At 45.3% G+C, this 26,374-nt stretch overlaps 1 protein-coding gene and 1 pseudogene across 1 annotated transcript; both read left to right on the forward strand.

The window, feature by feature from the left end:
* The window catches only part of LOC149326366 (solute carrier family 22 member 7-like), an 80,373-nt pseudogene that overhangs the window by 34,564 nt on the left and 19,435 nt on the right, over positions 1–26,374 (forward strand).
* Positions 5,457–8,386, forward strand: LOC149326367 (putative transporter B0252.3). Its single transcript, XM_089563390.1, has 3 exons — positions 5,457–5,467; positions 5,686–5,900; positions 8,088–8,386. Exons 1-3 carry the CDS (start codon positions 5,457–5,459, stop codon positions 8,384–8,386), a joined length of 525 nt encoding a protein of 174 aa, XP_089419516.1.

Below are 26,374 nucleotides of genomic sequence, written 5' to 3' on the forward strand. Positions count from 1 at the left end.
TTTTTCAGGGTAGCGCCGCCGAACGCGAAGGACAGCCGAAAGCGAGAATAGTTGGTCTAGGGGTTGCCTTTCAAAAAGGGTTTTTTCATTTTAATCAGACAACTTTGTTTTGTTTACCGAGTAGTTCATGCTGAAGTTCCTCTTCTTCTGTTTTTTAAGTGATCGAGGTCCTGTCTACCCGGCACCGACCTCTAGGGGTGCTGGTCGCCAGCGGTGGTTGGACTACGGGACTCGTAACCCTGACCGGCATTGCGTGGCTGATGAGAGACTGGCAGCATGTGCATATAGTCATATCACTCTGCTACCTAATCAACGCCCTCATCTGGCTGTGAGACTGCAACAGTTCGACCATTTTCTTTCATTTTCATTCATGGCATGGGGGTTGGATACTGCACATACCACTAACGGAAATATGCCGACCTAGTGATTTCTAAACCGATACAGTCTGCGTCCGCATTTTCAAAAAAACTAGCTCGCCTTAAAATAGCTTATCATAACTTTTCTTTCTTTATTCTGTTGCGACACCTAAAAAGTTCGTTCTGCTGAAAATATTAAAACCATTCGAATTTCCCTCTGATTTGGGGGTTTTTCATGCACGGATAAAGCAGAAGACGCCACAAGTGGGCTGACTTCAACTTGTTCTCCTGTTTAGCGCCCAGTGCCGCCGATTCGCGCTGTACCAAGTGCCCATCTTTTGTTGAATTATGGATGAAGCTTCGACAAAAAATTTGATCTCAGCACGCTCCCATTAGGCAGCGATTTTGCACAGAAATTAGCGGTGCCACTGTGAGGTCACAGCGTAAAGAAAAAAAAATGTGCACCGGCAGTCACAGGATGTGATGCGAGAAATCTGCGTGAGCAGTATTGGCTTTACTTTTGACTTTTACATGACCGCCTTCTAATTGCGCCTTTTAAATAGATCTCGCCGTCGCTTTTTCGTTCAGCTGCTGCGATGGCTTCTGCTGGGTGAATGCTTGTGTAGGCTGGATGTGGGCGGGTGGGTGGATGCCCAAAAGTGCGTTCACGCACCGGAGGCTGCCCCTTCGGGCCCCCAGTGCACCCGGACGGTCCCTTAACCCGCTGTGATCTGCTGCATGCGTTGGAGGGTGCAGGTTTCCCACGCACGCGCCGACAGTGACTTTTTCGCTCCAAGACAAACTCACTGATGACGCAGTGAACGTGGGAGCAAATGTACACGTGCTAGCTAAACTTTTAACGACGAATTGCCCTTGCAAATTCCCGTTGCCATGACCAGACGCTTTAAACTCTTGTTTTTAGTAAAAATTTATTCATTAATGATAAATCGCAAGTTAGCGACAGTGAGCATTCGCACCACATTTGATCTGTGGGAGAAAAAAAATTAACAAAAACGAAAATATACGAAAGTTATTGAGATGACCTGAAACACGGGTTCGATCGCGGTCGCGGCGTTCGAACTGCCATGCAGGCGAAACTCTAGAGGCCCGTGTACGGTGCCTTGTCAGCGCGCGTTAAAGAACCCCAGGTGATTGAAGCTTCCGGAGCCTTTCTCTACGATGTCCTTCATAGCCTGAGTCGATTTGGAGCGTTAAACCCACATACAACTAAAATAACTGGCCTGGATAAAATGGGCGTTTATTCTGACATATAATCTATATGGCGCAATCGTTACGAGTCCATTTGGTGATAGGCGCGTGCACTACAGAGATTTCCGCGGGTAGAAATGAAATCTGTGGTTTCATTAAATCAGGAACAACTGTTTAAACAGTTTTCGTATTAGGTCTTGCGTATGCAACTAGCCCTAGTTAAGCAGTTCTGACTGAGTTCCCAATGTTGTGAAATAGCGTCAAAAAAGGACATTCTATTCCTGTTGCACTATAGAAGGTGTTTCACCCAAGATTTTCGTAATTTTTAACAGTAGGCTTTTTGAGTTAGAACAGCGCTTTTTTTGGGCACAGCATTGCCATCAGTGTTGTACATCAGAATACAGCTGAGACGTGCTAACTCTCAGGTTGGTTGACAAAATTGAATAGTTAACCTTTTAAATATTACAGATAGGCTCCTTTTTTGAAAGGCGTATACGTGTCGCACTTAATATACATACCAATTTTTTACAATTTGGAAAACGCGGTTACCCTCCGCGCTGTGGCGCAACAAATTCTGTCTGTTCAGACAATTACCCACACTGGAGAGATTACTTTGCCTGCAAGCTTCTCGAATTCGCGTCTATTTTGGCGCGATGTAGCCAAAATTTTTCCGCCGCAGGGCCGACGGTAACCACGTTTTCTAAATTCTATAAACGGATATGGATACTAATTACGGTGTTCTGCACTCCTCTGAATAATTAAGGAGCCTAATAGTAATAGTAAAAAGTTAACTCTTCAATATTAGTTAACCAGCCTGCTAGTTAGCACGTCTTAGCCGTATTCGGAGCATCGCTGACAATGCTATGTGGAAAAATGCCCTGTTCTAAATCATAAAGCCTATTTTTAAAAAAGTTTGTAAAGTCTCTGGTGAAATATTCTCTATAGACTGACTAAGAAGAAGTGGATGTTCAGTATCTAGTTGTCTTTTTTTTTCTGAACAGTCTCTAACTCATAACCCGCATGTTTTGAGCGCCTCGAAGACGCCAAAAAAAAAAAAGATAATCCTGCGAAGTCTATATTTCCCCAAAATGGGGAAGAAAACTCAGGGAAGCGTGAAAAACATGTTGAGGGCAAAGCATTCAGCGGACCTAGTTCATTAGTCATTCTCGGATCCTAAGCAATGCTCTCATGATTCGGTTGTGCCTCTTGCAGTTTCATGGCCGAATCTCCATTGTGGCTGCTTGCCACGAAACACTTTAAACAGGCGGAGAGAGTGCTCACACGGGCCATCAAGAAGAACAATGTCGCTGAAGTCGATGTGAATGACATCATTAAGTCGTACGAGGACTAAATGGAGAGGGTGAGTAAAAGAGCGTTGTTCAAAAATAGTTTAAAAAAAATCGCAAGCTGCGCAACGTGGCTGCAGCCTATTTTTTATTTCGTCACTCATCTAGTGTCATGGTGCTCATTAAGCGCTTGCTCTGCCACTTTGATTGCATTTTTATTTTATTTTGTCATATTTTTGTTTAACTTAATGTCCCGAAACTGTTGGCTGCTCAATTCCTTGGCCACCTGGCGTACCGACACGCGTCGTACAAAACCTGGAGCAGGAAGTTCCGAGCAAAAACCACTGTTTATGATTGCGCATTGCCAAAAGTCCAAAAGGACTGCTTGCTTGATGCAATTATTGTGTCATCCTGCACAAACGCAACGACTCTACCATGCAGTGCAATGTTTGAAGTGGGCGTGCTTAATCAGTAATCTAATCTATCGTTGTTGCATGGAGTCTCATGGGTTAAAATAATTCTTTAGCGCTGTATAGAAGAGTTTTGAGAAAGTTTTACGATTCGCAAAATACTCAAAAGGTATTCTATCAAGGCAGGCAATCATGCAAGAACAAAGGTGGTGTACGAAATGTCTAAGGCGTCTGCAAAGTTTGCAGCCCATGGAGACTGTCAGACGCAAAGTTTCTTGAGACATGAAAGCCTTCAGGGATTGCCAGAAATAATTTTCAGTGTTAAGTGAGCGCTGGCCTACCTGAACGTTGTGTGTCCTGCTCGTGCTTACAGGAGCGGTCACTTAAGAAGCCGATGTTCGCTGCGCTCTTCCGGTACCAGTATACGGAAGACAACGTTCATCCTGACTTTCATATCGTAAGAATGCCACTGCATCTCTTGTTACTGTCGCGTTATTGTAGAGTGCAAATGAATCATATCAGGTCTACCAAGCCCTTACGCTTCTTCTAAGCTTGGTACGCACAAATTTACAAGACTGATGCGCTGGGATCGACCAGGTGTGGGTGTAAGAAGACGCCTTCCTCGTTCCCTTCTTTCGCCCCTCTTTTCCCCTTTTTTTCCCGCCCTTTGTTCCTTACTTTCAGGTGATTTAAAGCAAAACTGCCTTTTTAGGCATCGCAAAATGCCGAGCAAATGCCTGACCAGGCTATTCCACATTTACACATATGCCTACAAAATTTCACACATTGCGAGCAGGTTTTCTTTAGAAACTAAATTTTTACCAACTGCGTCGCTTTATTCTAAAAAGGCTGAGGTCTTGATTTGATTTCTTGGGAGCCTCCAGATCCTTGCCTAGCAAGGATTGCCATTGAGGTTGCCTTACCTTTTTTAAAGCGTGTAGTATTAGCCAATTTTAAAGTTTTGTCTTTATTATAACTAGGTATTACAACCAACCTTTTAGGCCCTCTACACCACCGCTCGTCTTCACATTTTTATAAAATTCGCGAGTAAACAATGTTTCTACAACCTTACCTCGGGCCATGATATCCTTAGGTGCTTACATTTCACTAAACCTACCACAGCACAATAGCAGCGCATGCTAGCCTTGAATGCTTACGCGTCACTGAACCCAACACAACACTACACAACCTTTTCACATTGCGCCTCCACTGCCCCGGTTATACAGAAATTATTCGTCTCACAGTAACTCAATTAATGCAAAAGCAGTGACTTTCATACTTTTCTAACTTTGCAATATTTGGAAAAGCTGAAACGTAAGTAAACTATGCCCCTGTCAAATGCATACACTAGAGGCTAACAAATATAGTAGCTTCTAAAGAGATGTCACTACCGTGAACTGTGTGATATGCCAGACGACAGTGGAAACAAGCACCGAATTTCAAACAATACAATAAGCTCAACTCCTGACCTTCAGGAACCAATAATCTCTTTATTTGTTTGCTAGCTTGTGTTCGAGATATTGTTATTCATTAAGCTCCTTATATGGGGGCATTCGATCGTGACATAGCATTTATATTCTGTCATAGCGCATATGTATCGTGTTCGGCGTCGTACTTTGCATCAGAGCGCAACATATGGTCGAGTTGGTTACGATACGTGGTGTCAATCAGCGTGAGTACGAGACTAGGACAATCGGACGACGCGAACGCTCATATCGTCTGATTATCCTATAATTGAATTCATGGCCTTCGACGCCTTCATATTTTGTCGGAAGCAACGTTTTCTTTGCTCTATGTTAAGGTAGAGTTTCCAGGAGTATAGCACGGGGCTGGTTTCAGTGAATAGAATGTTTCAGTTGGTTTTATTGCGAATTCTGTACTGATAAAATAGGACCAAGGTTTGTATCGGTTTTCGTCATCCATACCAGCAAGAAGAGCAATTGACATTAATATAAGGGGATCGCTCCAGGTCGCATGACATTAAGGGTGACCACATGAGAGACAATTAAGTCATATGTGAGTGAAGAAGTGCACAGTAAGCTTTGAAAATAAAATTGCTCTTGACTGCCAGATAGACAATAAAGACCGAGTCTGAAAAGTAGGCTCTAGTTACACCGGCAGATGTTCCCAAGTAAACAGCAGATGCTATCCAATTTAGTCCTTCCCTTGCCGGTGCCAGACGCCGCTCTATCAGCATGGACCTGCGGTGTGAAAGCCGCCCGCACTCTGTCATGTATTTAGATAAATGGCCCCGTTAAATGAGCCGTGCTTCTTGCCTCCAGTGAGCATGAACGGTAACAATGGTAGGTATCGGATCTCTTGGCGTCAGACATTAGAAGTTGCTTTTTCGGTCACCGAAAAAGAAGGCGAACTGAAATGAAGGGAGGGCAGGGATGATAGAGCAGTGGGTTTCCTATTTTACAGAGTTCTGTCCACGCTGCTGTACTACAACCTGACCTACACAAGCATCCTGCTCGGTTCGAATCCCTACCTGAGTTTCGTACTGATGGCCTGCATGGAATATCCCCAAAAGTTCATCGCCATCATATTTATCAACTACATGAAGCGACGCACAGCCTATGTCTTTCTCTGCGGCTCTGCAGCCCTATGTTCGCTGGCTGTTATATTTGTGCCTCCAGGTAAAGAGGTTCCCAAATGATGCATGCTCGTAGGCGCCTGGCTATAGAAGTTAATTTTCGCAGTAAGAGACAACGTTCCTAATACGAATCGTAGCATTGGTTTCATTTCCACTAGTAATATAATCTTCGTGAATGAAAATTCAAAGTGTCCACGCTCATAATACTGTAGAATTCACATGCGATAAGTCAGTACCTACTTTGTGCCTCTGGGTTGCTTTGAACTGATATTAACCCTCTCCAGTCAGGTGTATTTCACCCACTGATTACTGCACCGGTCACCATTCCTTTGGGCCTTCTAGCCCATCGCAAAGGAGGAGTGTGCCACGACATGATTTGGACATAAAAATTTATTGAAAACATTTTTATTCAGTTGCGGTAGGGCATCATCGGAACTTCTTTGAAGTGTGGAACCTCTCGAAGCGCTCTCCTGGGTGGAGGCCAGGCTTCCTCTCGCAAGTCTTGAAAAAGAATGGTCTCCCTCCTGCCACCGTTTGTCGATCTGTCACTGAAGACAGCGTGATCCGTACTGCTGCGGCCTTCAAGCCTGGCTTCAATTCATTAGACAATTTTCCGTAAAACGCGCCTGCCGGATTGGAACTCATGCGGCGAGTTTTTTGCGCCAATTCGGAGCCTGAAATCCACGTGATTTTAAAGCGGTATGGTGCTGTCATCGCTCGAGCAGAAAAGCCAAATAGCCAGTTTGCATGATACAACAAACCCAACCAAAGGCGTGCGGAGTTACCTGCAGAAATATTAGAAAAAACGTTGTGTCGGGCCATGCCCGACAACTGATCGGACGGGTACTTTTCCGCTGCCTGGCGATGCGCGAGAGATGACCGGAAAGGGTTAATGGAATGTCTCTGCAACACGTCCAGGTTTCTATGCATTGTTGAGTATTTTTTATTCTTCAAATCGTTTCTTTTCTTGCGCAGTGAATAACCGAGATAAGCAGAATATTGGCACTCTAAAACCATTATTTTATCACAACAATGCTGATAACACACTCTAGGTTATAAGCTTGAGTGGTCGGGAACAACTCTACTACTTTGTTTCCGGGTTTTCAGTCCTAACAATGATTCATCCCACTAACTTGCCGCTTACAGCGGCGTGGTAACAGAACAGGCTTGTTATCCCAACCCCTCGCGTGAGCGCCTTGGCGGAAAAGATAAAAAAATGGCAATTATAATCGTCGAAATGCGAATAATCAGCTCTAGCTTCTCCTTGTCATGCTGTTACAGTTTCTTGGTTTGCTCTGATTGCTGCTGACAGACATGAGTGGGTGGAAAGTGTATTTTGCTTTTGGCAGGAACAAAAAGAGTGTCTATGGTGTGAAAAATGTGTTTGCACGTGTCTCAGCGTCTTTCCGTGCAGCGCGATTGTCGTAAGCGTCCCGGGAACATTCCCACTGTGTTAGATCCACCGCACGTTTGCGCCTCTAGCCTCCCGGATACGAATAGCGCTCAGGCTTCGGCATAGGCTGCTAAGTTAGAGCACCGTAGGCTGTGGCCTAGGCTACATGCATGGCCCTCCTGCAACGATACTAATGGGCCACGTCACCGGCGGCGCTCTAGCATCATTGCTGCAGCTCCTACTGCGGAGCCATATAGCCATTTTTAAGGGGTGTTTCGCGACTTTTAACCCCGTTCTGTTGCGACCACGCGTTGCACCTGATAACGACAAAGCGCAGGATACCGGCTATATGCACGCTATGGTCACATGATTGCGGGCGCTTTCAGGTAGCGAAAGCGACAAACACAACCAGGCGTTCGTCCAAAACCTCAGTCTTTCTTACATAGCTCTGTTAAATACCAGCAGTTCTAACGCCACACTAATTTTGCAGCTTCCGCCATATTATGAATGCTAATACTAGAGGCAAGGCTGCAAAGACTGCACCTTCTGACGAGAACAAAGATCATTCTGAAATTGGCAGCGCAGTCGTCCTTTACACCATAATGAAGCGGCTGAAAACACAGAAGTTCAGCAACTGCACTGCTGAACGCTGTTTCGTTATTGTGACTATACGTTAAGCTCACACGACACTGTTGTTTATAAGGATTGATAGAGTTCCTACTAATAAATCTAAATGTTCCTATGCATATCACACTAGCATAAATATTCCAGCTGCCTTCTTTCACGCGCCGGAGAAAGATTGAAGCACCAGTAACTCTGTGTCCTCCCTCTGCACAGGCATCTGGTGGTTGCAGCTTTGCTTCATGCTGCTGACTAAGCTGTTCAGCAGCTGCGCCGGCTACGTGAACCTAATCCAGATATCTAAGCTCTATCCCACCCAGGTCCGGACGCTGGCCACGGGTTGGACGTTCACAACAAGCAGGGTTGGCGCGATTCTGGCTCCGTTCACCAAGGAGTTGCTGAGTATGCTCAGTGTTACCTACGCGGCCGGTCCTGTCAGCGAAAAACCCGATGATTGGGCACTGGCGGCAAACGTAAATTCGGGTTGTACTGTGTCGTTACCTCTCAGGAACTGAAGCAACCACAGTTCTTAAACGAACGAATTCGATTGCCTTGTTTCCAAGAAAACGTGGTACTGGCTGCTGACGTGGAATTTTCCTCGAGATAAATTGTTATCTCTTGGAGAGTTCTCGCGCTTGCACGAGGAGGTAAACTATTGCTGGTTTCTTAATCACACAGAAAATCAGTACATCTCCGAAAAAAGGGGACCAGCCAGTACCAAGGTGTAAGTTTCGTCCCAGGCGCTAAGTTTGATTCAAGCTGCGGAAGTTTGATTAAAGCTGCGGAAGTTTGATCAAAGCTGCAGAAGTTTGATCGAAGCTGCTGAAGTTTCGTCAAGGCTCCGGAATTTTGAGGCTATGAATAGGGTTTGGATTTCTCGGCTCTAATTGTTTTCAAAGTGAGGCGGAATTTTCTCGGTGTTTATTTCATAATGCTGTTATTGGTTTCCTCCGACAGATGAATGACTGACTTTTCCCACTGATTTATTGTACAATACTTTGTGGCCAAAAGTCACCCAAAGTCTGTCTCAAAGTTTTGTTACCATACGCAGTTTATTTACCAATAATTAACGTGCAAGTGGTAGTACTTGGAGCTGTGCTTATAAGGGCTGCTGCGGTGGCTCAGTGGCTATGGTGCTCGGCTGCTGTCCCGAAAGACGCGGGTTCGATCCCGGCCGCGGCGGTTGAATTTCTTTGGAGGAGAAATTCGAGGCCCGTGTACTGTGCGATGTCAGTGCACGTTAAAGAACCCCAGGTGGTCGAAATTTCCGGAGCCCTCCACTACGGCGTCTCTCATAGCCTTAGTCGCTTTGGGACGTTAAACCCCGTAAACAAACCAATCTGTGCTTATAAGGAAATGGTTCCGTTGTTAAATTTAACGCAAGTTAAGTGAGATGGCTGGCACACAAAAACCGAACTGGAATTTTACATCTGACAGTTAAGCTAAAATGTTATCGTTGGTGTGTCGCACTGGACAGAGGTCAGGGCGGGGCCTCACTGGTCTGTGTGTTTATCGCAGCGATGGAAGCGGCGGTAAATTCCTCGCTACCTGCAGCAAGATACTTTTTCACGAGCGTCTTACATGCGTTCGATGACCTAGTTAACTGACTTACTGCTCTAAGCGGAAGAATACAGTGAACAAACAGACCTTAGCTACCAGGCGGTGAGCAGGTGACGCCCCCCGGTATGCAAGACGTGGAAGATAACGGAACACCACCCCAAATAGCACAACCGCGCCGCTTATCCAACGCTACCGCCGTCTCATCACGCCCCTGGCTTCCCTACTTGGTTATTTTTCTCATCTGACTGAGAGTAACTGGCACTGAACAGCCAACTAGCTATGTCTTGCATGGTAAGAATATTGACCTTTTTTGGTTACGAAAGCTGAAATCGGCGTAATTATTTTTTTTATTTTCGCTTAAACTGAAGAGTCAAATCCCTGGTTATAAAAAAAATATGGTTTGAAACGAAATGACATTTAGTTGTTTCAGACTGGCTCCCGGAATCAATGTGGAATACAGCCGTTAAATCTTTCATAGAGACATCCTGAAATTACTGTGTGTTGTGTGCGCGCGTGCGCGCGTGTGTGCCCGCGTGCGTGCGTGTGTGTGTGTGTCGAAGAAGGGGGCTGCACGAACGAAAACGCGTCTGTTCGTCTCCGTCTTGTCGCGCTTTGAAACCCATCATGAATGTTTACCAACTTGCCCAACTTTCTGCCCTCCTTCAATGCACGAACGAAAAAGCGATTTATTTCAACACTTCGGCTAGGGCCTGACCTTTGTGTCGGAAGCGTCTGAAATAAATTGCCGCTTTCGTTCGTGCGGCCCTCTTCTTCGATACGTATTTCTGGATCCTGAAAGACTTTTTATGTGAAGCATACTACTTTAGCTACCACTTCAGCCCTTCACCGTGGTTATGCGCCTCCAAATCACGTGATACATGACGTCACACCACGTGACACGATGTCGTCACGACAGTGGAGAAACGGGGGCCCACCTCGCGCCGTCGCTGTGGTTGTGCGCCTACAAATCACGTGATAGAAGACGTCACACCACGTGACACGATGACGTCACGACAGTGGAGAAACGGGGGCCCACCTCGCGCCGTCGCTGTGGTTGTGCGCCTCCAAATTACGCGACACGATGATGCTTCGCATTCTCCAGGCTTAACCAAGTTAAGCCTCAGCCATTTTTTAAAGTGTGTGTGTATATATATATATACAGGGTGTTTCACCTAAGACTTTCTGCAATTTTTAAAAATAAGCTATTTGAATTAGATGCGCGCTTTTTCTGGCATAGCATTGTCAGTGGTGTAGTGCATCATAATGCAGCTAAGACGTGCTAACTAGCAGGCTGGTGAACCAATATTTAATAGTTAACTTTTAAACTATTACCGTTGGACTCCTTAATTATTGAGAGGCATGTAGCCTACCGCAAGTAATGTCGATATCCGTTTTTAGAATTTCGAGAACGCGATTTTCCTCGGCGCTGTGGCCGAACAAATTTTGGCTATCTCGACGAATTAGGTTCACTGGAGAGGTTGCTTTGCCTGCAAGCTTCTCAAACCGCATGTATTTTGGCGCGATGTAGGCGAAATTTGTTGGGCCACAGCGCCAAGGGTAACCGCGTTTTCGAAATTCTAAAAACTAATATATGTATTACTTACGGTGGACTACATGCCTCTCAATAATTAAGGAGCCCAACGGTAATAGTTTAAAAGTTAACTATTAAATATTGGTTAACCAGCCTGCTAGTTAGCACGTCTTAGCTGCATTATGATGTACTACACCACTGACAATGCTATGCCAGAAAAAGCGCGCATCTAATTCAAATAGCTTATTTTTTAAAATTGCAGAAAGTCTTAGATGAAACACCCTGTATATATATATATATATATATATATATATATATATATAAACGTAATTCGGTTGACACACGGTAGAAAAACAACAACTTTATTCTAACGTTTCGACCAGGGTCTGGCCTTCGTCAGAGTGAACTCTGACGAAGGCCAGACCCTGGTCGAAACGTTAGAATAAAGTTGTTGTTTTTCTACCGTGTGTCAACCGAATTACGTTTATGTTCTACCGGATCCATCCGATCTTCACCCCCTTCTTATATATATATATATATATATATATATATATATATATATATGTAATAGGTTGCGAGAGCATGAAGTACTTGACTGCTTACTGGAGTATATAGCGAAGTATACGCTTCGTTAAAGGAAACATATTCGTTTCGATCGGAAGACCGATCTTCTTCAGGAGAAGAAGAATGGTCTTCCGATCGAAACGTCGAGTCGAATAAATATGTTTCTTTTAACGACGAAGCGTATACTTCGCTATATATATATATATATATATATATATATATATATATATATATAAACGTAATTCGGTTGACACACGGTAGAAAAACAACAACTTTATACTTTATAAAGTATAACTTTATAACAACTTTATAAAGTTGTTGTTTTTCTACCGTGTGTCAACCGAATTACGTTTATGTTCTACCGGATCCATCCGATCTTCACCCCCTTCTTATATATATATATATATATATATATGCGTGTGTGTGTGTGTGCGTGCGTGCTTGCGTGCGCGTGTGTGCGTGCGTGCGCGTGCGTGCATGTGTGTGTGTGTGTGTGCGTGTGTGTGTGCGTGTCTGTGTGTGTGTGTGTGTGTGTGTGTGTGTTTGGAGAGAGAGAGAGAGAGGTTGCGAGAGCATGAAGTGCCCGACTGCTTAGAGGAGTATACAGCAAAGTATACGATTCGTTAAAGGAAAGATATTTGTTTGACTCGACGTTTCGATCGGAAGATCGATCTTTTTGAAGGGTGATTTTTCGTCGCTGGTGTTTCCCCTTTTATAGGGGTTGGACACAGAACAGGTGAGCGAGAAAGAGAAATAAGTAGAGAGAAGCAAAAAATATACAAGTAAAAAACAACGAAATACGCATGCATAAGAATATTGGAGAGGGAGCCGCAAGGAAGAATGGAGATTGCGCAGAACATGTAAGGAAAAAGAAAAGGCAATATCCAGATGCGGTCTCTGTTTCGTTAACCACCGCATGCTTGCTTATTGACAGGCGTATAGAGCTGAGCTGAGATGGTCGACTGAGTGCGTGGCGGTGCAGCAACCTTCGCGTCAAAATGCGGGAACGTCGCTTCTCCTGGCCGTGAGGGCAGGTGGGAAAATAATCTTGACACAACAACAGGTGCAATGAAGCCGAACTTTTTGCTGGGCTTGTCAGTCCATTGTGACATAAGTGAAACAGCGCGAAAGAAGAAGCCCGAAGGCGAAACGAAGAAAGGACCACTGCAACTGTAGACCACACGGTTACTACAGGCAGGTTTTCCGCACACTGTGATATCGGCCGTGACTGATGCTTTGCTTCAGAAAGTTAAAGGCAAGAAAAGAAACGTTACTCAGGAAAGCAACAGGAGGGTGAGAGCAGCCGTTGTCCCGTATTCCCACTGGGTAGCACGTAATATGAAAAAGGTTGCCAATTAATATAAGATTCCCGTAGTGTTTTCTGCCCCTTGGAAGTTAGCTACGTTTTGTCATAGGATTAATAACGAAAAACCAAATATCTAACCTGTGGCGTAAAGCATGCCCACATGTTCGCCAGGTGTAGTCAAGCGGTGATTTACCAGACTCCGCTTGCATGCGACAAAGTTTATATTGGACAAACCGGAAGGTGCTTGAAGGAACGTTTAAGGGAACACGAGCGCTCACTTGAAAAAGGCACTGGATCTAATCTAGCACTTCATTGCAAAGAATGTAAATGCATGCCTCGTTTACGCGAAACTGTTTTTCTTGATAGAAGTATAGACAACGTAGCCCGGGAGTTGAAGGAAGCCTTCTTTATAAAAAGAAAGGGCTTGGAATGTGTCAGTGATGCGTCAAAATCATTGTATGGGAGCCAACTTGCCTTTTTGGAGCAACATTGCTAAATTTTTATTTTTGACTACGCGTGTCTGAATCATTGAGTGTCAGTGTTTCATCGTTTTCATTGTTAAAGTCTGTGCACTTTTTTTTTAGCCACACGTTGTCACATTCAGTCGGTTTATATTCTTTCCTCAATTTCATTCTGTCAGTTTTTATCGCGTTTACCCTTGTTACCAGCTAATGATGTTTTATCGGTTTTGCTGCTCTTTACACCATGTGGCATTAACTGTTTTAATTCATCAAGTGTATTTTTTTTAATTTTGTTACCATCCCTCCTGAGATTAAGTCGACTTTTAGATTCATCACCCTGTTATGCTTTTTATTGCTTCTATTGCTCTTTAAACCATGTGACGTTGACTGGATCTCATGATCTTTGCCACAGCTTTCCTATATATTGTGCGAGTTTTTCTAAAAAAAAATCAGTTGCCAGATCAGCACTCTTTCCTGTCCCTTCTTCGTTTCGTCTTCGGGCTTCTTCTTTCGCGCTGTTTCACTTATGTCGGAACAGAGGGAGCAGGAAAAAAAAACCTGGAAAAACCTTAAAGCAGTGCTTTTTCTCCGCATTCAGCAATAGTGCACCTACCGCTGGTTTAGCTGCTGCCGCTGGACTATGAGAGAAAAGGGGGGGGGGACGAAAGGGAGGTGCCCGACGAAATGTTACCAGCATAAAAAATGTAAGCTTACAGAGTAGCCAAAGTAGACATTAAAAAAAAATCTATTGCATTCGCGGGGCCAGAAGATGAGCCAAACCGGGATGCAAGCAACGACACAAATGTGGCATGCAAAAAGGGGTATGTCGTCAGACGACGCAGTCAGTGGTGCTTTGTGTATTTTCGTAGGCCTATGATCTCGGAAGAAAGGTGAGGGTACCGTGGCTTTCGTCAATGACCCTTTGCACAGTGTTAAATTTAAAAATAATATATGATTCTCGTTCCTCGCGGTAACGAGTGTTTTCCTCGCGCTAAAGAGTCTGTCAAACTCGTGGCCTTTCTCGAGCAGGTGCTTCGAAAGAGAGAGGCTGGGGAGGGATTGAGTATGTGAGCTGTGGTTTTAAACCTGAATTGGAAGGAATTATCTCTTTGGCCTATACACTGTCACCACACTCGAGCATGTAAACAACGTTGCTGGGATCGCAATTTAAGCCTTCCCTGGTAGAATATTTGAAATTTCAATGGGTGCTTTTTTTAGTGAGTGCCGTGGTTTCCATGCGTTTGCAGACTTGGCATCGGTTTTTTCCACATGGTGCGCAACCCACACATCTCCGTTTATTGGCTGTCGAATGGACAACATCGTTTTGTAATTTTGTTTGGTTTTATATTGTTACCTGGAGGGCAGTTGAGAAAATTTTGAAAAGCCGGTCACTCTTTTCAGTGATACTAAAGAGTTTATTTGGGATTTTGTTAATGTTCGGGAAGTTGTTTGTGAAGGTTAGTATGAGATTACAGTGCTGTGATGTTGGCTGAGATTCCTCGAAGACGTCATTATGATTAGTTGCTTCTTCCTTTTTGAGGGCATTGTTGACTATAGAGGACGGGCAATGTTTCGTTACAATTTTCCACATGCAATCAGCATTTTGGTGAAAATCTTCCGATCGTGATAAAATTCGTTTGAATCTGATGGCTTGTAAGTATGCGATTGAAGTTTTAGATTGGCGTGGGTGGCAGCTGTGGAAATGAAGATACTGTTGTCTGTCTGTGGGTTTTATTACTGTGCTTCCTTCAACTCGAAGCAAAAATCCAGGAAGTTAATTTTATTGGTTGATTAGGTGATTGAAAGAGATATTAGAATGTGTTTTGTTGAATGAGGTGGTAAACTGGATGAGTTTGCCCTCGGTTTCTGTCCGAACTATAAATATGTCATCCAGAAAGCGTTTCTAAAAAACTGGTTTGGTTGGATATGATGAGAAAAAGAGTGATTCAATTTTGTTCATAAATATGTAAGCCCTGAAGAGCTGGGGAAAGGAATTTTCCGACGTCATGGCCGCCTGTTGAAAGGAGTTCAAAATCCTCCTCTTACCCCTCTCTCTACTTTATTTGTACTTCCCTCGATATATACTATATATTTTCGGTCTGCTCCTTCTGAACACCTACCTCCACGTTTAGGGCATGGCCATTTCAACTTATCATCGATTCTCCCCCCCGACCCCCCATATTGTTTTTGCACTGATGCGTTAAGCCTGTACCTCGCGCGCGCTTTAAAAGCTGCGTTTCGAATACTGTAATACACTCGATAATGGCAGGTCCTCCAAACAAAACGTCGTTAATGAAATCCTGTTATGTTTCTCAATTTTGGGGTTTTTTTCTGATAAATATATACAGCGTGCAGTTTTTAACGTTTTATAGATGTCTTTTTTTAAAGCTGTGACAGATACGTCGGTTGGTCTGCGCAGGTGGATTCTGCAGCAAAGTGCACATCATGTACGTGATAGAGCTGACTAATTACAAACTTAGCTAGAATTTATCGACTTTTTACTTTAGATTTTAGGGGATAAGGTTATATTGCGAAGTTAAAGGCAGTCTATATAAAGGTTGTTTCACATAACTGGAACTACGTATTTAAAAAAGCGCAGCGGAGCTGAATGAAACCGACGTCATATTATTACCCGTCGTTTGGTGCTCCGCAGAGTATTTTTTAAAATTCCGCTTTATTAGAATAGTTAAGCAAATTTTTAAATATAATTGGCTTTTGTTAGTGAGTATGCATCCTAATAAAGGAGTAATTACTCACTGGCATCCACCCGAGCGCAGCCATACGGCTACAAAGGAAAGCTGTACAGCTTTCTCAGAAACTTCGTCGAACTCAGAAAGCTGTAAAGAAAAATTCGTCCTGGTCCTTTTTTCGTCCTTTTTCTTCTTCTTTAAACTACGAAGTTTCTGAGAAAGCTGTACAGCTTTCCTTTGTAGCCGTATGGCTGCGCTCGGGTGGATGCCAATGAGTAATTACTCCCTTATTACAAATCTACTCCACCTTGGGGGATTCCCCTATACATTTGACCAGTATGCATCCTATTTTTGCATTGGCACTATTTGGCCCGTTTTCAAATTGAGCACATCTGAGCTGGATTTGTGAAGTTGGCGGTGGGTTGACCGATGACGCCCAAAGGTGTCATTAGATGGCAGCCATGTAAAAGCACTGCCAGAGAAAGTCTACTTGTACCGTTAGAAGTGGCTCTTTAGATTATCCAGTACTCTGTGATAGTGCCCTTCACTGTGTGCTGATCTAATATGGCCTACTGAATGCATGACTCGAGGACGTGGTTAAACCTTTAAACCGGACCATTTATGGGGGGGGGGGGGGGGTACACAACAAAAAAGCTATGCTCGATTCCTCTGTCTTGAAGAAAAGACTCAAATTCTCGGGACGTAAACTACGGTCCGTAATATCAGACCATTTCAAACAGGCTGTCCCTCACGTGCAAATATTGACAAGAGGAAGACCGCCACAGTACGGAAGAACCCATCCCTGGACAAAGCAACATCTGGCCATTTGGAACTGCACCAGTTACTGGTATAACAAACCAACGTTATGCTGATGCATGCTCAAATGGGCCTACAATCTCAACTGCTTTCTTTCTCTACGGCCTATCTGGAAGAAGCACTGGCTGCTGTGGACGTCGATAGTTCTTGACACTTTTGTCTGCAGCTGGACCAATTGCGCAGCTGCGGATAGCAGTCTCAACTTTCTTGAGCGGGCCTGACCACCATTACTTTTATCGAAGACCTCTCTTGGTCTTCACGATTCCCGGGTGCGATTCATAGGCCGGCTGCACTAACGTAGCTTTAAGGTTTGGTGGAACCACCGCTCGTTCCGTGCGCATAAGCAGGCAATCTTCTACTGACAGTTCCTCACGGACTTCGTTCCTAGTGAGGACTCAGTTGAGCTGTGAACTTTTTCTTGGCTAGCCATGATGTTTGAAAAAGATGAGCAACCACTTGGAGCTTGAATTCCTCGGCTGTAGCATATCAGAGGTCATTAATGTGAAAATGAAGATGCTACCAGAGACACTATTTTCTTTTAAACTTGAAGGCCATCTTCGGTGTCTGGGATAGGTAGCCTGGACAAGCAGTCCAAAGCGGCAGCTCTCCAGTTCTTTGTGTGGAAAGCAAAGATTATGGAGCCAGGTGATCCGTTACTAAATTGAGCGATCGACACCAGACACAAATGTCCCTTTTCTCACACGCCGACAGGCAGGCAAAGGCCTCACGTTCTCTCACTGAGTATTTCCGAACAGTTTCTATCAGTGCTCTGGATGCGAATTCAAGGGTCTGAATGTGTGGTCCGTCAGATTCTATCCCTACTGCACCCAGGCCGTACGCAGATACAGCCGCGGCCACAATAACGGGGAGCATCGGGTCGATGCTAGATGCTTGTTCGAAGCTTGTTCGATGCTAGATGCTTGGTCGATGCTTGTTCGATGCTGGAAGCTTTTTTACTCTTGTCAAGCTCTTTTCAGCAGCGGCATCCCATTGAAAATGAACTTCTTCCGAAGCAGCCCATGCATAGGTTCTACCTCTTCAGCCAGGTGAGAGATAAACGTAGCATAATGCTCGACCAGACCAAGGAGCGAATTCACCATGCTTGCTTCTGTGGGGGTGCCAGCGGGAGCAAGAGCGCTAACTTTAGCTTGGAGAGGAAATATTCGATGCGGTGTGACACGATCACTCAGGAACATTAGCTGAGACTAATTGAAGATCTACGTTGCACACAGTTTCAGTCCAGCTTCAGAGCGGCACAGGAGAACCTGCTCCAGGTTCCTGAAGTGCTCCGAGTCCGGCCCAAGATTATGATGTAGTTCAGATAGGAGAGGACCTCCTTGCAACCCTTCGGACCTTTGTCATGAAGTGCTGAAATACAGCTGGAGTAGATGCCAGTCCGAAGCACACCCTTTTTAAATGAAAAAGGCCATCGTGCATAATGAGCGCAGTGAGGTCTCCGCTGTCCGGGTAAAACAGGACCTGGTAACAGGCACAGGCCGAATCGAACTCCGAGAAGTGGCTTGCTCTAATCAGCGAGTCCAGCATGAGGCAGAGGAAAGCTCTACAATAGCTTTGTTGGGCTCTCTGAAGTAAACACAGGGGCAGATGCTGTCGTCTTTCTTGCGTACAACGATAGGCGACTTCCATGCATATGATTGAACCCTTTCAATGACATCGCCAGCAAGAAAGTGTTGAAGTTTGCTGCTAAGTGGCTTGCGCAGATAAATTGGCAAACGTCTGAGCTTCTGCACAACTGGAGGAACTGAATACTTCACATTGGCCTCTTGTTGGACGCCCTTGGTCAACCTAAGGCCTGGTGAGCTGCCATACCGAAACGAGGTAGCTTAACGAACGTTGGAGGATTTGCGGGCACCTCATATCCGCTGCATATAGGGGGTTTGGGCTCTTGTACATTTGTACCCTTTGTAGCTGCATTTCGGCTCAAATCTTCTGAATCTTCTTTGAAGCCGTGTGCAGGACAGGTAGCTGTGTGCCCATAATATGCAGTCCTAAAGCTTGTGCAGCTTTCAGACGAAGTGCGACATGAATGGCTATCACAGCCGTTTTTTCCTTGAACGAGGCGCTAGCTTTCGCTTGGCCCAACTGGAATCTTCCTGTGTGCAATGTCGAAGAACGTAGGTTTACAGCTGGTCAGGTGTCTTCGAATACGCTTCGGAATTCTTGCTCCTCCATGACTGACATAGCTGATCGAATGTCGATCAAGAACTTTACAGCGCGCGGTTGTGAAATGGAGGTAATTAGCGCCACTGTCACAATCAATGTAGACACCCATGCACTTGTCACCGTTAACAGTCAGAATGCTGTTTACACCTGGTGCATCTCGTTTAGGAACTGCTTCCCGAACCTGAACCGGGCGTCGTCCCTGTGCGCTTGCGGGAGCTACGGCAGACTTGCATGAATTGGCCGCGGCGGCCCCATGGGAAGCAGGTTTTTCCGAGAGCGGTGCATACGGACGGCTCGCACCTTGCTTTGCCGCAATTGCTACAGGCCTTCGGATTTCTGCTCTACGGAACAATGGTGGTGGTCGTTTCTGGAGTAGCGGCCAGCATGACGAGATCGTCCAAGGCTGGGCCTGCTCTGGATAAAGGGACATGCACCGTTTTTGCTGAAACGGCGGCTATCTGGCGTGTTCCGCCCTACGGCGCAACGCTGGCGTGGCTGTTGCCGAACGACGCGTTAAACGGGGTTAGCAAAGGCTTCTGACCCGAGCTGAGCTCTCTTACGAAGTAGCGCAATCTCAACTGCACGGTCGAACGGCAGCGTGTCGCCTTCCAAGAGCAGCCGTTCTCTTCACTGCGGAGGTGCGACGCCAGTGACTAACTGCTCGCACATGTTTTCGTTGACTTGACTGCCTAAATTGCAAGAGACTGCCAGTTCTCGAAGCGCGAGAACGACGTCACGGATAGAGTCACCATGCAGCTGGCGACTCTCGCTGCAGGGGTGTCATTCTAGCGGAATGTTGTGTGTGCCGGCGAAATGTTGTCAGAGCACGGGCTATGGTGTATTCATGTTGGGGAAGCGGTACTAAGGCCTCTTGCTTGGAGTCCATGGTATGGTGGTTTGGTTCAGTGGCTGCAGCAGGTTTGGTCGGCAGTAACTGGAGCGTCGCTGGCGGTGAGAGCGCATCAAAACTGCATTGTCCTTGCGGGCCCAAGCAGTGCAGGAGATGCGCTCGATGGCGCGGCGCAGGAAGCTCGGCAACCCCAGTTGCCCTTGGACTCTACACTATCTTATTTAATTTGCCTTTATCTTGAAGGTGTTCTGTTACGCAAGTGCACTTTCAGCGGCACATGTTTGCATTGTTGAGCCCTAACAGCGGTACGTCGCGGAGTGTGCTCGAATTCGCAAGGATATAAATCTATCTTGTCTAATCTTCTCGCACACTTGCGAATTTATTACAACGCTCTCAAAGATTGCGTAACCACGAATACGGGACCCAGAGCTTCCTTAGGAAGCGAACGCCAGTGATTACTGATTACTGCAGGCACGCCCTTAAAGGCTGCACCCACACATTTCTTGCGCAGTGCTTTTCGTGCATGAAAATTTGTGCTGAGCATTCTGTATACCCAGTGGAGCATCCGACTGCATAGGCAGGGGTAGTATCAATGGAATGTGTGCGCTGAGGGTAATCTTTTGTTATAGGGTGTGTATTCATGTGGTAAAATATACCTGTCTCGTAGAGTATAAAAAAGGACAACAAGCACGATCACCATCAACAACGCAAAAAATTAGGCAGTGCTTAGTTCTGGTTAAGCCTGGATATACAAGCGAAAAACTTCAGTTATGCTTGGTTTGACGGCCGTCCACAAACTGCCTATACGGAGGCGGAAGAGGAGACGGAAATCAGCGAGGTGAAAACTGCCCGCAGAAATACGAAGACGAGGGTTGCCGGCTGCGACGCGGGGAACAAGCCGCTGCAAAGAAAGGTCAAACGGTGGGTGAGGAGGCGACCCACATGCGCAGTTGTAGCGACAGTGAGGAGGCGACGCTCATGCGCAGTAGCGCCCGCCGAAAGGCCCCGCGACTGAGTCGGCGGCGGCGAGGAGCGACCACCTACGCGGCGCGTGACGTCATTCGGTTTCGCGCGTGCGCATAACTCACCAGTACGGCTCACGCGAAGCTCCGCTCTGACCAGCGTAGTGAAGCTTTTCGCTTCAAAACGAGCGCAGGCCAGCGTGTCGTCTGCAGGCGTTCCCCTTTCCGTGCGGCGCCGCGCAGCGTTGCGGACGCACAGCCGGCGCCATTTCTGCATTACACTGGCAATGTGTCGTACACACCCCATAGCTGTGCGGCAGTCGAGTCTGCAGTGTACTCTTTAGACCATGCCATGACCGGCGGATCGCGCTGCTTACAGTGGAACGACGTCGAAATGTAGACACGGCGCCAGGAAGCGGCTGCGGAAGCGAGGGAAGCGACTCGAGCAACGGCAACCCGAGGCTAACACGAACAAGCACAAACAGCAGACTTGGCGCTGCTACGTTCAACGCCGTCAACGATAAAATGCATTTTTTTTTTCACCCTGATTCCAGCGTACCAAAAGCTGAAATGGTATAAATAATTGACACACACAAAAATGCCAACATTTACAAATGCGTTGACAGTAACGTCTTTAGAGCTGAATGAAATGTTCTCTAAGTACGGGCTTTTATTTATGAGCAGTAGAAATATCCCTCATTCGCTTTCATATTTCATTTATTGATCGCGTTAAAAAACCGGTCCTATCTCCACTCTGCAGCAGATAGTTGTGGCGTTAACGGCGAAAACTCCGAGAGCAAGTATGTTAGCAAATAAAGGTGAAGAGCATCATCATCGTCAATAGTCTGACTACGCCCACTGTAGCGCAAAGGCTTCTCCCATGTCTCTCCAATTAACCTGGACTTTATCGGCTGCAGCCACCGTATCCCCGCAAATTTCTGAATCTCATCCGCCCAGCTAACTTTCTGCAACCCCCTGCTACGCTTGCCTTCTCTTGGAATCCACTCCGTTACCCTTAAGGACCAGCGGTTACCTTGCCTCTGCATTACATGCATTGCCCAAGCCCATTTCTTCCTGTTCATTTCGACTAGGATTTCCTTAACCCTCGTTTGTTCTCACACCCACTCTGCCCGCTTCCGGTCTCTTAAGGTTATACCTATAATTTTTGTTTTCATAGCTCGCTGCGTTGCCCATTACTTGGCCTCCACGTTTCTGCCCCGTAGGAGAGTACCGGTAAGATGCAGCATTTGTATACTTTTTCTCTTGAGGGATATTGGTAAACTACCATTAATGATCTCAGAGAACATGCCTTATGCGGTCAACCCTATTCGCATTCTTCTAGTTATTTCCGTCTCATGATCCGCATCAGCGGCCACTACCCGCCCTAAGTAGACGTATTCGCTTACGGCTTCCAGCACCTCGCTACGAATTGCGAACTGCTGTTCTCTTGCAAGACTGCTGCCCATTACTTTGGTTTTCTGGACGCTAATTTTAAGGTCTACCGTTTTGCTCTGCCTGTCTTACATTGATCATGTTTTGCAGTTCATCTCCTTATTGACTTAGCAAGGCAATGTCATTAGCGAATCGCAAATTATTCAGGTGCTCTGCACAGTGCGCTTCATCTCGAGATGAAGAGCACTGCGCGCATATTCTCTGGCGCGAGCGCTTTGCGAAGCCACAAATAGTTTTCTTTACAAGTGTATCGCGCTACACGAAACAAAAGAAATCCATAAATGCGGCGAAATGCACGGAGCACGTGGAGACTTTGGCGCGACCGATCGGGAAACATTGCTTTTTAAGGTCATTCTTGAAAGTCTCTTTGTGTTCTATTCGAGCTTTCAGGTCTTAGAGCTGAGTAGCGTAATTTAACGAGAATGTTAGCGGTGGCGTCGCTATCCTAATAAAACATGATATTAAAAGTGAGCTTTTGCAGCAATTAGATAACCATGAAAGTTTATTCCTAAACGTTAATTACTTTGGTCACACTTTCATTCTGGGCGCGTTGTATAGGCCTTCAGATTCTGGTCCTGACTATATGCACAAATTGCAGGATCATATGCATTCATTTAGGAACAATAAAATCATTATTTGTGGAGACTTTAATGTTCCAAATATGAATTGGTCTACTGGATCTTTTGTACCTTCTGAAAATGCAGACTTAATTTCGGACCTAATGATTGCTCATGACCTTGTACAAGTTGTAACTGAGCCAACAAGGGTGCGAGGGATGAGCAGTTCTGTTTTAGACTTAGTATTTCTCAGCTTCTTGTTTTCTGCGCACATTTCATCTGTATTGGAGGGAATATCAGATCACAGACTGCTACTTGTTTCTCTAATATTTTCTTCTTGTGATAAACCATGAAAAAATTTGCTTAAAATTGTAAAAGACTTTTCACGTGCAAATGATGAATCAGTACTTGATTATTTAGACATTGCTTTCGACAGATTTTTGGGTGAAAATGTCTCAGTTTTGTGGGCTACCTTCAAGGAGCACTGTGAATTTTGTCAGCTGAATTTCATTCCAGACATGACGAAACGCGTCAAGAAAAAGAATCCGTGGATTAATCGCCGCATTATTCATCTCAAACGTAAAGTCAAGCGTCTAAAGCGTTCGAAACGGCCAAACACAAATCTTTTAGCAGAACAGAACTTGCGGCTGAACTTTCTTCAAATATTAGATTGGCCACGAAACGGTACTTCACAAAATGTCTCCCGCAATTCATAAAAAGTAATCCTGCTAAGTTTTGGAATCATATCAGAGAGTCTCATCAGCCGATCGAAAAAATACTCACGAATGGATGCGTTGTTACGTGCCAAAAGGGCATTGCCACAGCTTTTAATAATTATTTCCAGTCTGTTTTCTCAACTGATCACGCTGAAAAAATTGACGGTTTTGTTTGTGATTACTTTCAACCGTTAGACATTGTATCTGATGAAGGTGTCATAGAAATGCTACTCCGATTAGATACGAAGTGTTCTCCCGGCCCAGACGGCATTCCTAATGCATTTTTGCGGCGCTATGCTGAATCATTGTCTCGTTTTTTGTCCAAAATATTTCGTCTCTCCATATCTTCTTGCTCCTTGCCGGCTGACTGGCTCACAGGGAAGGTTATTCCTGTCAAATGCATGCACTAGAGGCTAACAAATATAGTAGCTTCTAAAGAGATGTCACTACCGTGAACTGTGTGATATGCCAGACGACAGTGGAAACAAGCACCGAATTTCAAACAATACAATAAGCTCAACTCCTGACCTTCAGGAACCAATAATCTCTTTATTTGTTTGCTAGCTTGTGTTCGAGATATTGTTATTCATTAAGCTCCTTATATGGGGGCATTCGATCGTGACATAGCATTTATATTCTGTCATAGCGCATATGTATCGTGTTCGGCGTCGTACTTTGCATCAGAGCGCAACATATGGTCGAGTTGGTTACGATACGTGGTGTCAATCAGCGTGAGTACGAGACTAGGACAATCGGACGACGCGAACGCTCATATCGTCTGATTATCCTATAATTGAATTCATGGCCTTCGACGCCTTCATATTTTGTCGGAAGCAACGTTTTCTTTGCTCTATGTTAAGGTAGAGTTTCCAGGAGTATAGCACGGGGCTGGTTTCAGTGAATAGAATGTTTCAGTTGGTTTTATTGCGAATTCTGTACTGATAAAATAGGACCAAGGTTTGTATCGGTTTTCGTCATCCATACCAGCAAGAAGAGCAATTGACATTAATATAAGGGGATCGCTCCAGGTCGCATGACATTAAGGGTGACCACATGAGAGACAATTAAGTCATATGTGAGTGAAGAAGTGCACAGTAAGCTTTGAAAATAAAATTGCTCTTGACTGCCAGATAGACAATAAAGACCGAGTCTGAAAAGTAGGCTCTAGTTACACCGGCAGATGTTCCCAAGTAAACAGCAGATGCTATCCAATTTAGTCCTTCCCTTGCCGGTGCCAGACGCCGCTCTATCAGCATGGACCTGCGGTGTGAAAGCCGCCCGCACTCTGTCATGTATTTAGATAAATGGCCCCGTTAAATGAGCCGTGCTTCTTGCCTCCAGTGAGCATGAACGGTAACAATGGTAGGTATCGGATCTCTTGGCGTCAGACATTAGAAGTTGCTTTTTCGGTCACCGAAAAAGAAGGCGAACTGAAATGAAGGGAGGGCAGGGATGATAGAGCAGTGGGTTTCCTATTTTACAGAGTTCTGTCCACGCTGCTGTACTACAACCTGACCTACACAAGCATCCTGCTCGGTTCGAATCCCTACCTGAGTTTCGTACTGATGGCCTGCATGGAATATCCCCAAAAGTTCATCGCCATCATATTTATCAACTACATGAAGCGACGCACAGCCTATGTCTTTCTCTGCGGCTCTGCAGCCCTATGTTCGCTGGCTGTTATATTTGTGCCTCCAGGTAAAGAGGTTCCCAAATGATGCATGCTCGTAGGCGCCTGGCTATAGAAGTTAATTTTCGCAGTAAGAGACAACGTTCCTAATACGAATCGTAGCATTGGTTTCATTTCCACTAGTAATATAATCTTCGTGAATGAAAATTCAAAGTGTCCACGCTCATAATACTGTAGAATTCACATGCGATAAGTCAGTACCTACTTTGTGCCTCTGGGTTGCTTTGAACTGATATTAACCCTCTCCAGTCAGGTGTATTTCACCCACTGATTACTGCACCGGTCACCATTCCTTTGGGCCTTCTAGCCCACCGCAAAGGAGGAGTGTGCCACGACATGATTTGGACATAAAAATTTATTGAAAACATTTTTATTCAGTTGCGGTAGGGCATCATCGGAACTTCTTTGAAGTGTGGAACCTCTCGAAGCGCTCTCCTGGGTGGAGGCCAGGCTTCCTCTCGCAAGTCTTGAAAAAGAATGGTCTCCCTCCTGCCACCGTTTGTCGATCTGTCACTGAAGACAGCGTGATCCGTACTGCTGCGGCCTTCAAGCCTGGCTTCAATTCATTAGACAATTTTCCGTAAAACGCGCCTGCCGGATTGGAACTCATGCGGCGAGTTTTTTGCGCCAATTCGGAGCCTGAAATCCACGTGATTTTAAAGCGGTATGGTGCTGTCATCGCTCGAGCAGAAAAGCCAAATAGCCAGTTTGCATGATACAACAAACCCAACCAAAGGCGTGCGGAGTTACCTGCAGAAATATTAGAAAAAACGTTGTGTCGGGCCATGCCCGACAACTGATCGGACGGGTACTTTTCCGCTGCCTGGCGATGCGCGAGAGATGACCGGAAAGGGTTAATGGAATGTCTCTGCAACACGTCCAGGTTTCTATGCATTGTTGAGTATTTTTTATTCTTCAAATCGTTTCTTTTCTTGCGCAGTGAATAACCGAGATAAGCAGAATATTGGCACTCTAAAACCATTATTTTATCACAACAATGCTGATAACACACTCTAGGTTATAAGCTTGAGTGGTCGGGAACAACTCTACTACTTTGTTTCCGGGTTTTCAGTCCTAACAATGATTCATCCCACTAACTTGCCGCTTACAGCGGCGTGGTAACAGAACAGGCTTGTTATCCCAACCCCTCGCGTGAGCGCCTTG

Source organism: Amblyomma mixtum, chromosome 10 (assembly GCF_055824585.1).
Source record: "Amblyomma mixtum isolate Tamu chromosome 10, ASM5582458v1, whole genome shotgun sequence".
NCBI classification, from domain to species: Eukaryota; Metazoa; Arthropoda; class Arachnida; order Ixodida; family Ixodidae; genus Amblyomma; species Amblyomma mixtum.

Coding starts and splice junctions, on each gene's coding strand:
- LOC149326367 (XM_089563390.1), top strand. Junction 5,901..8,087: donor TGTTATATTTGTGCCTCCAG/GTAAAGAGGTTC, acceptor CCCTCTGCACAG/GCATCTGGTGGTTGCAGCTT.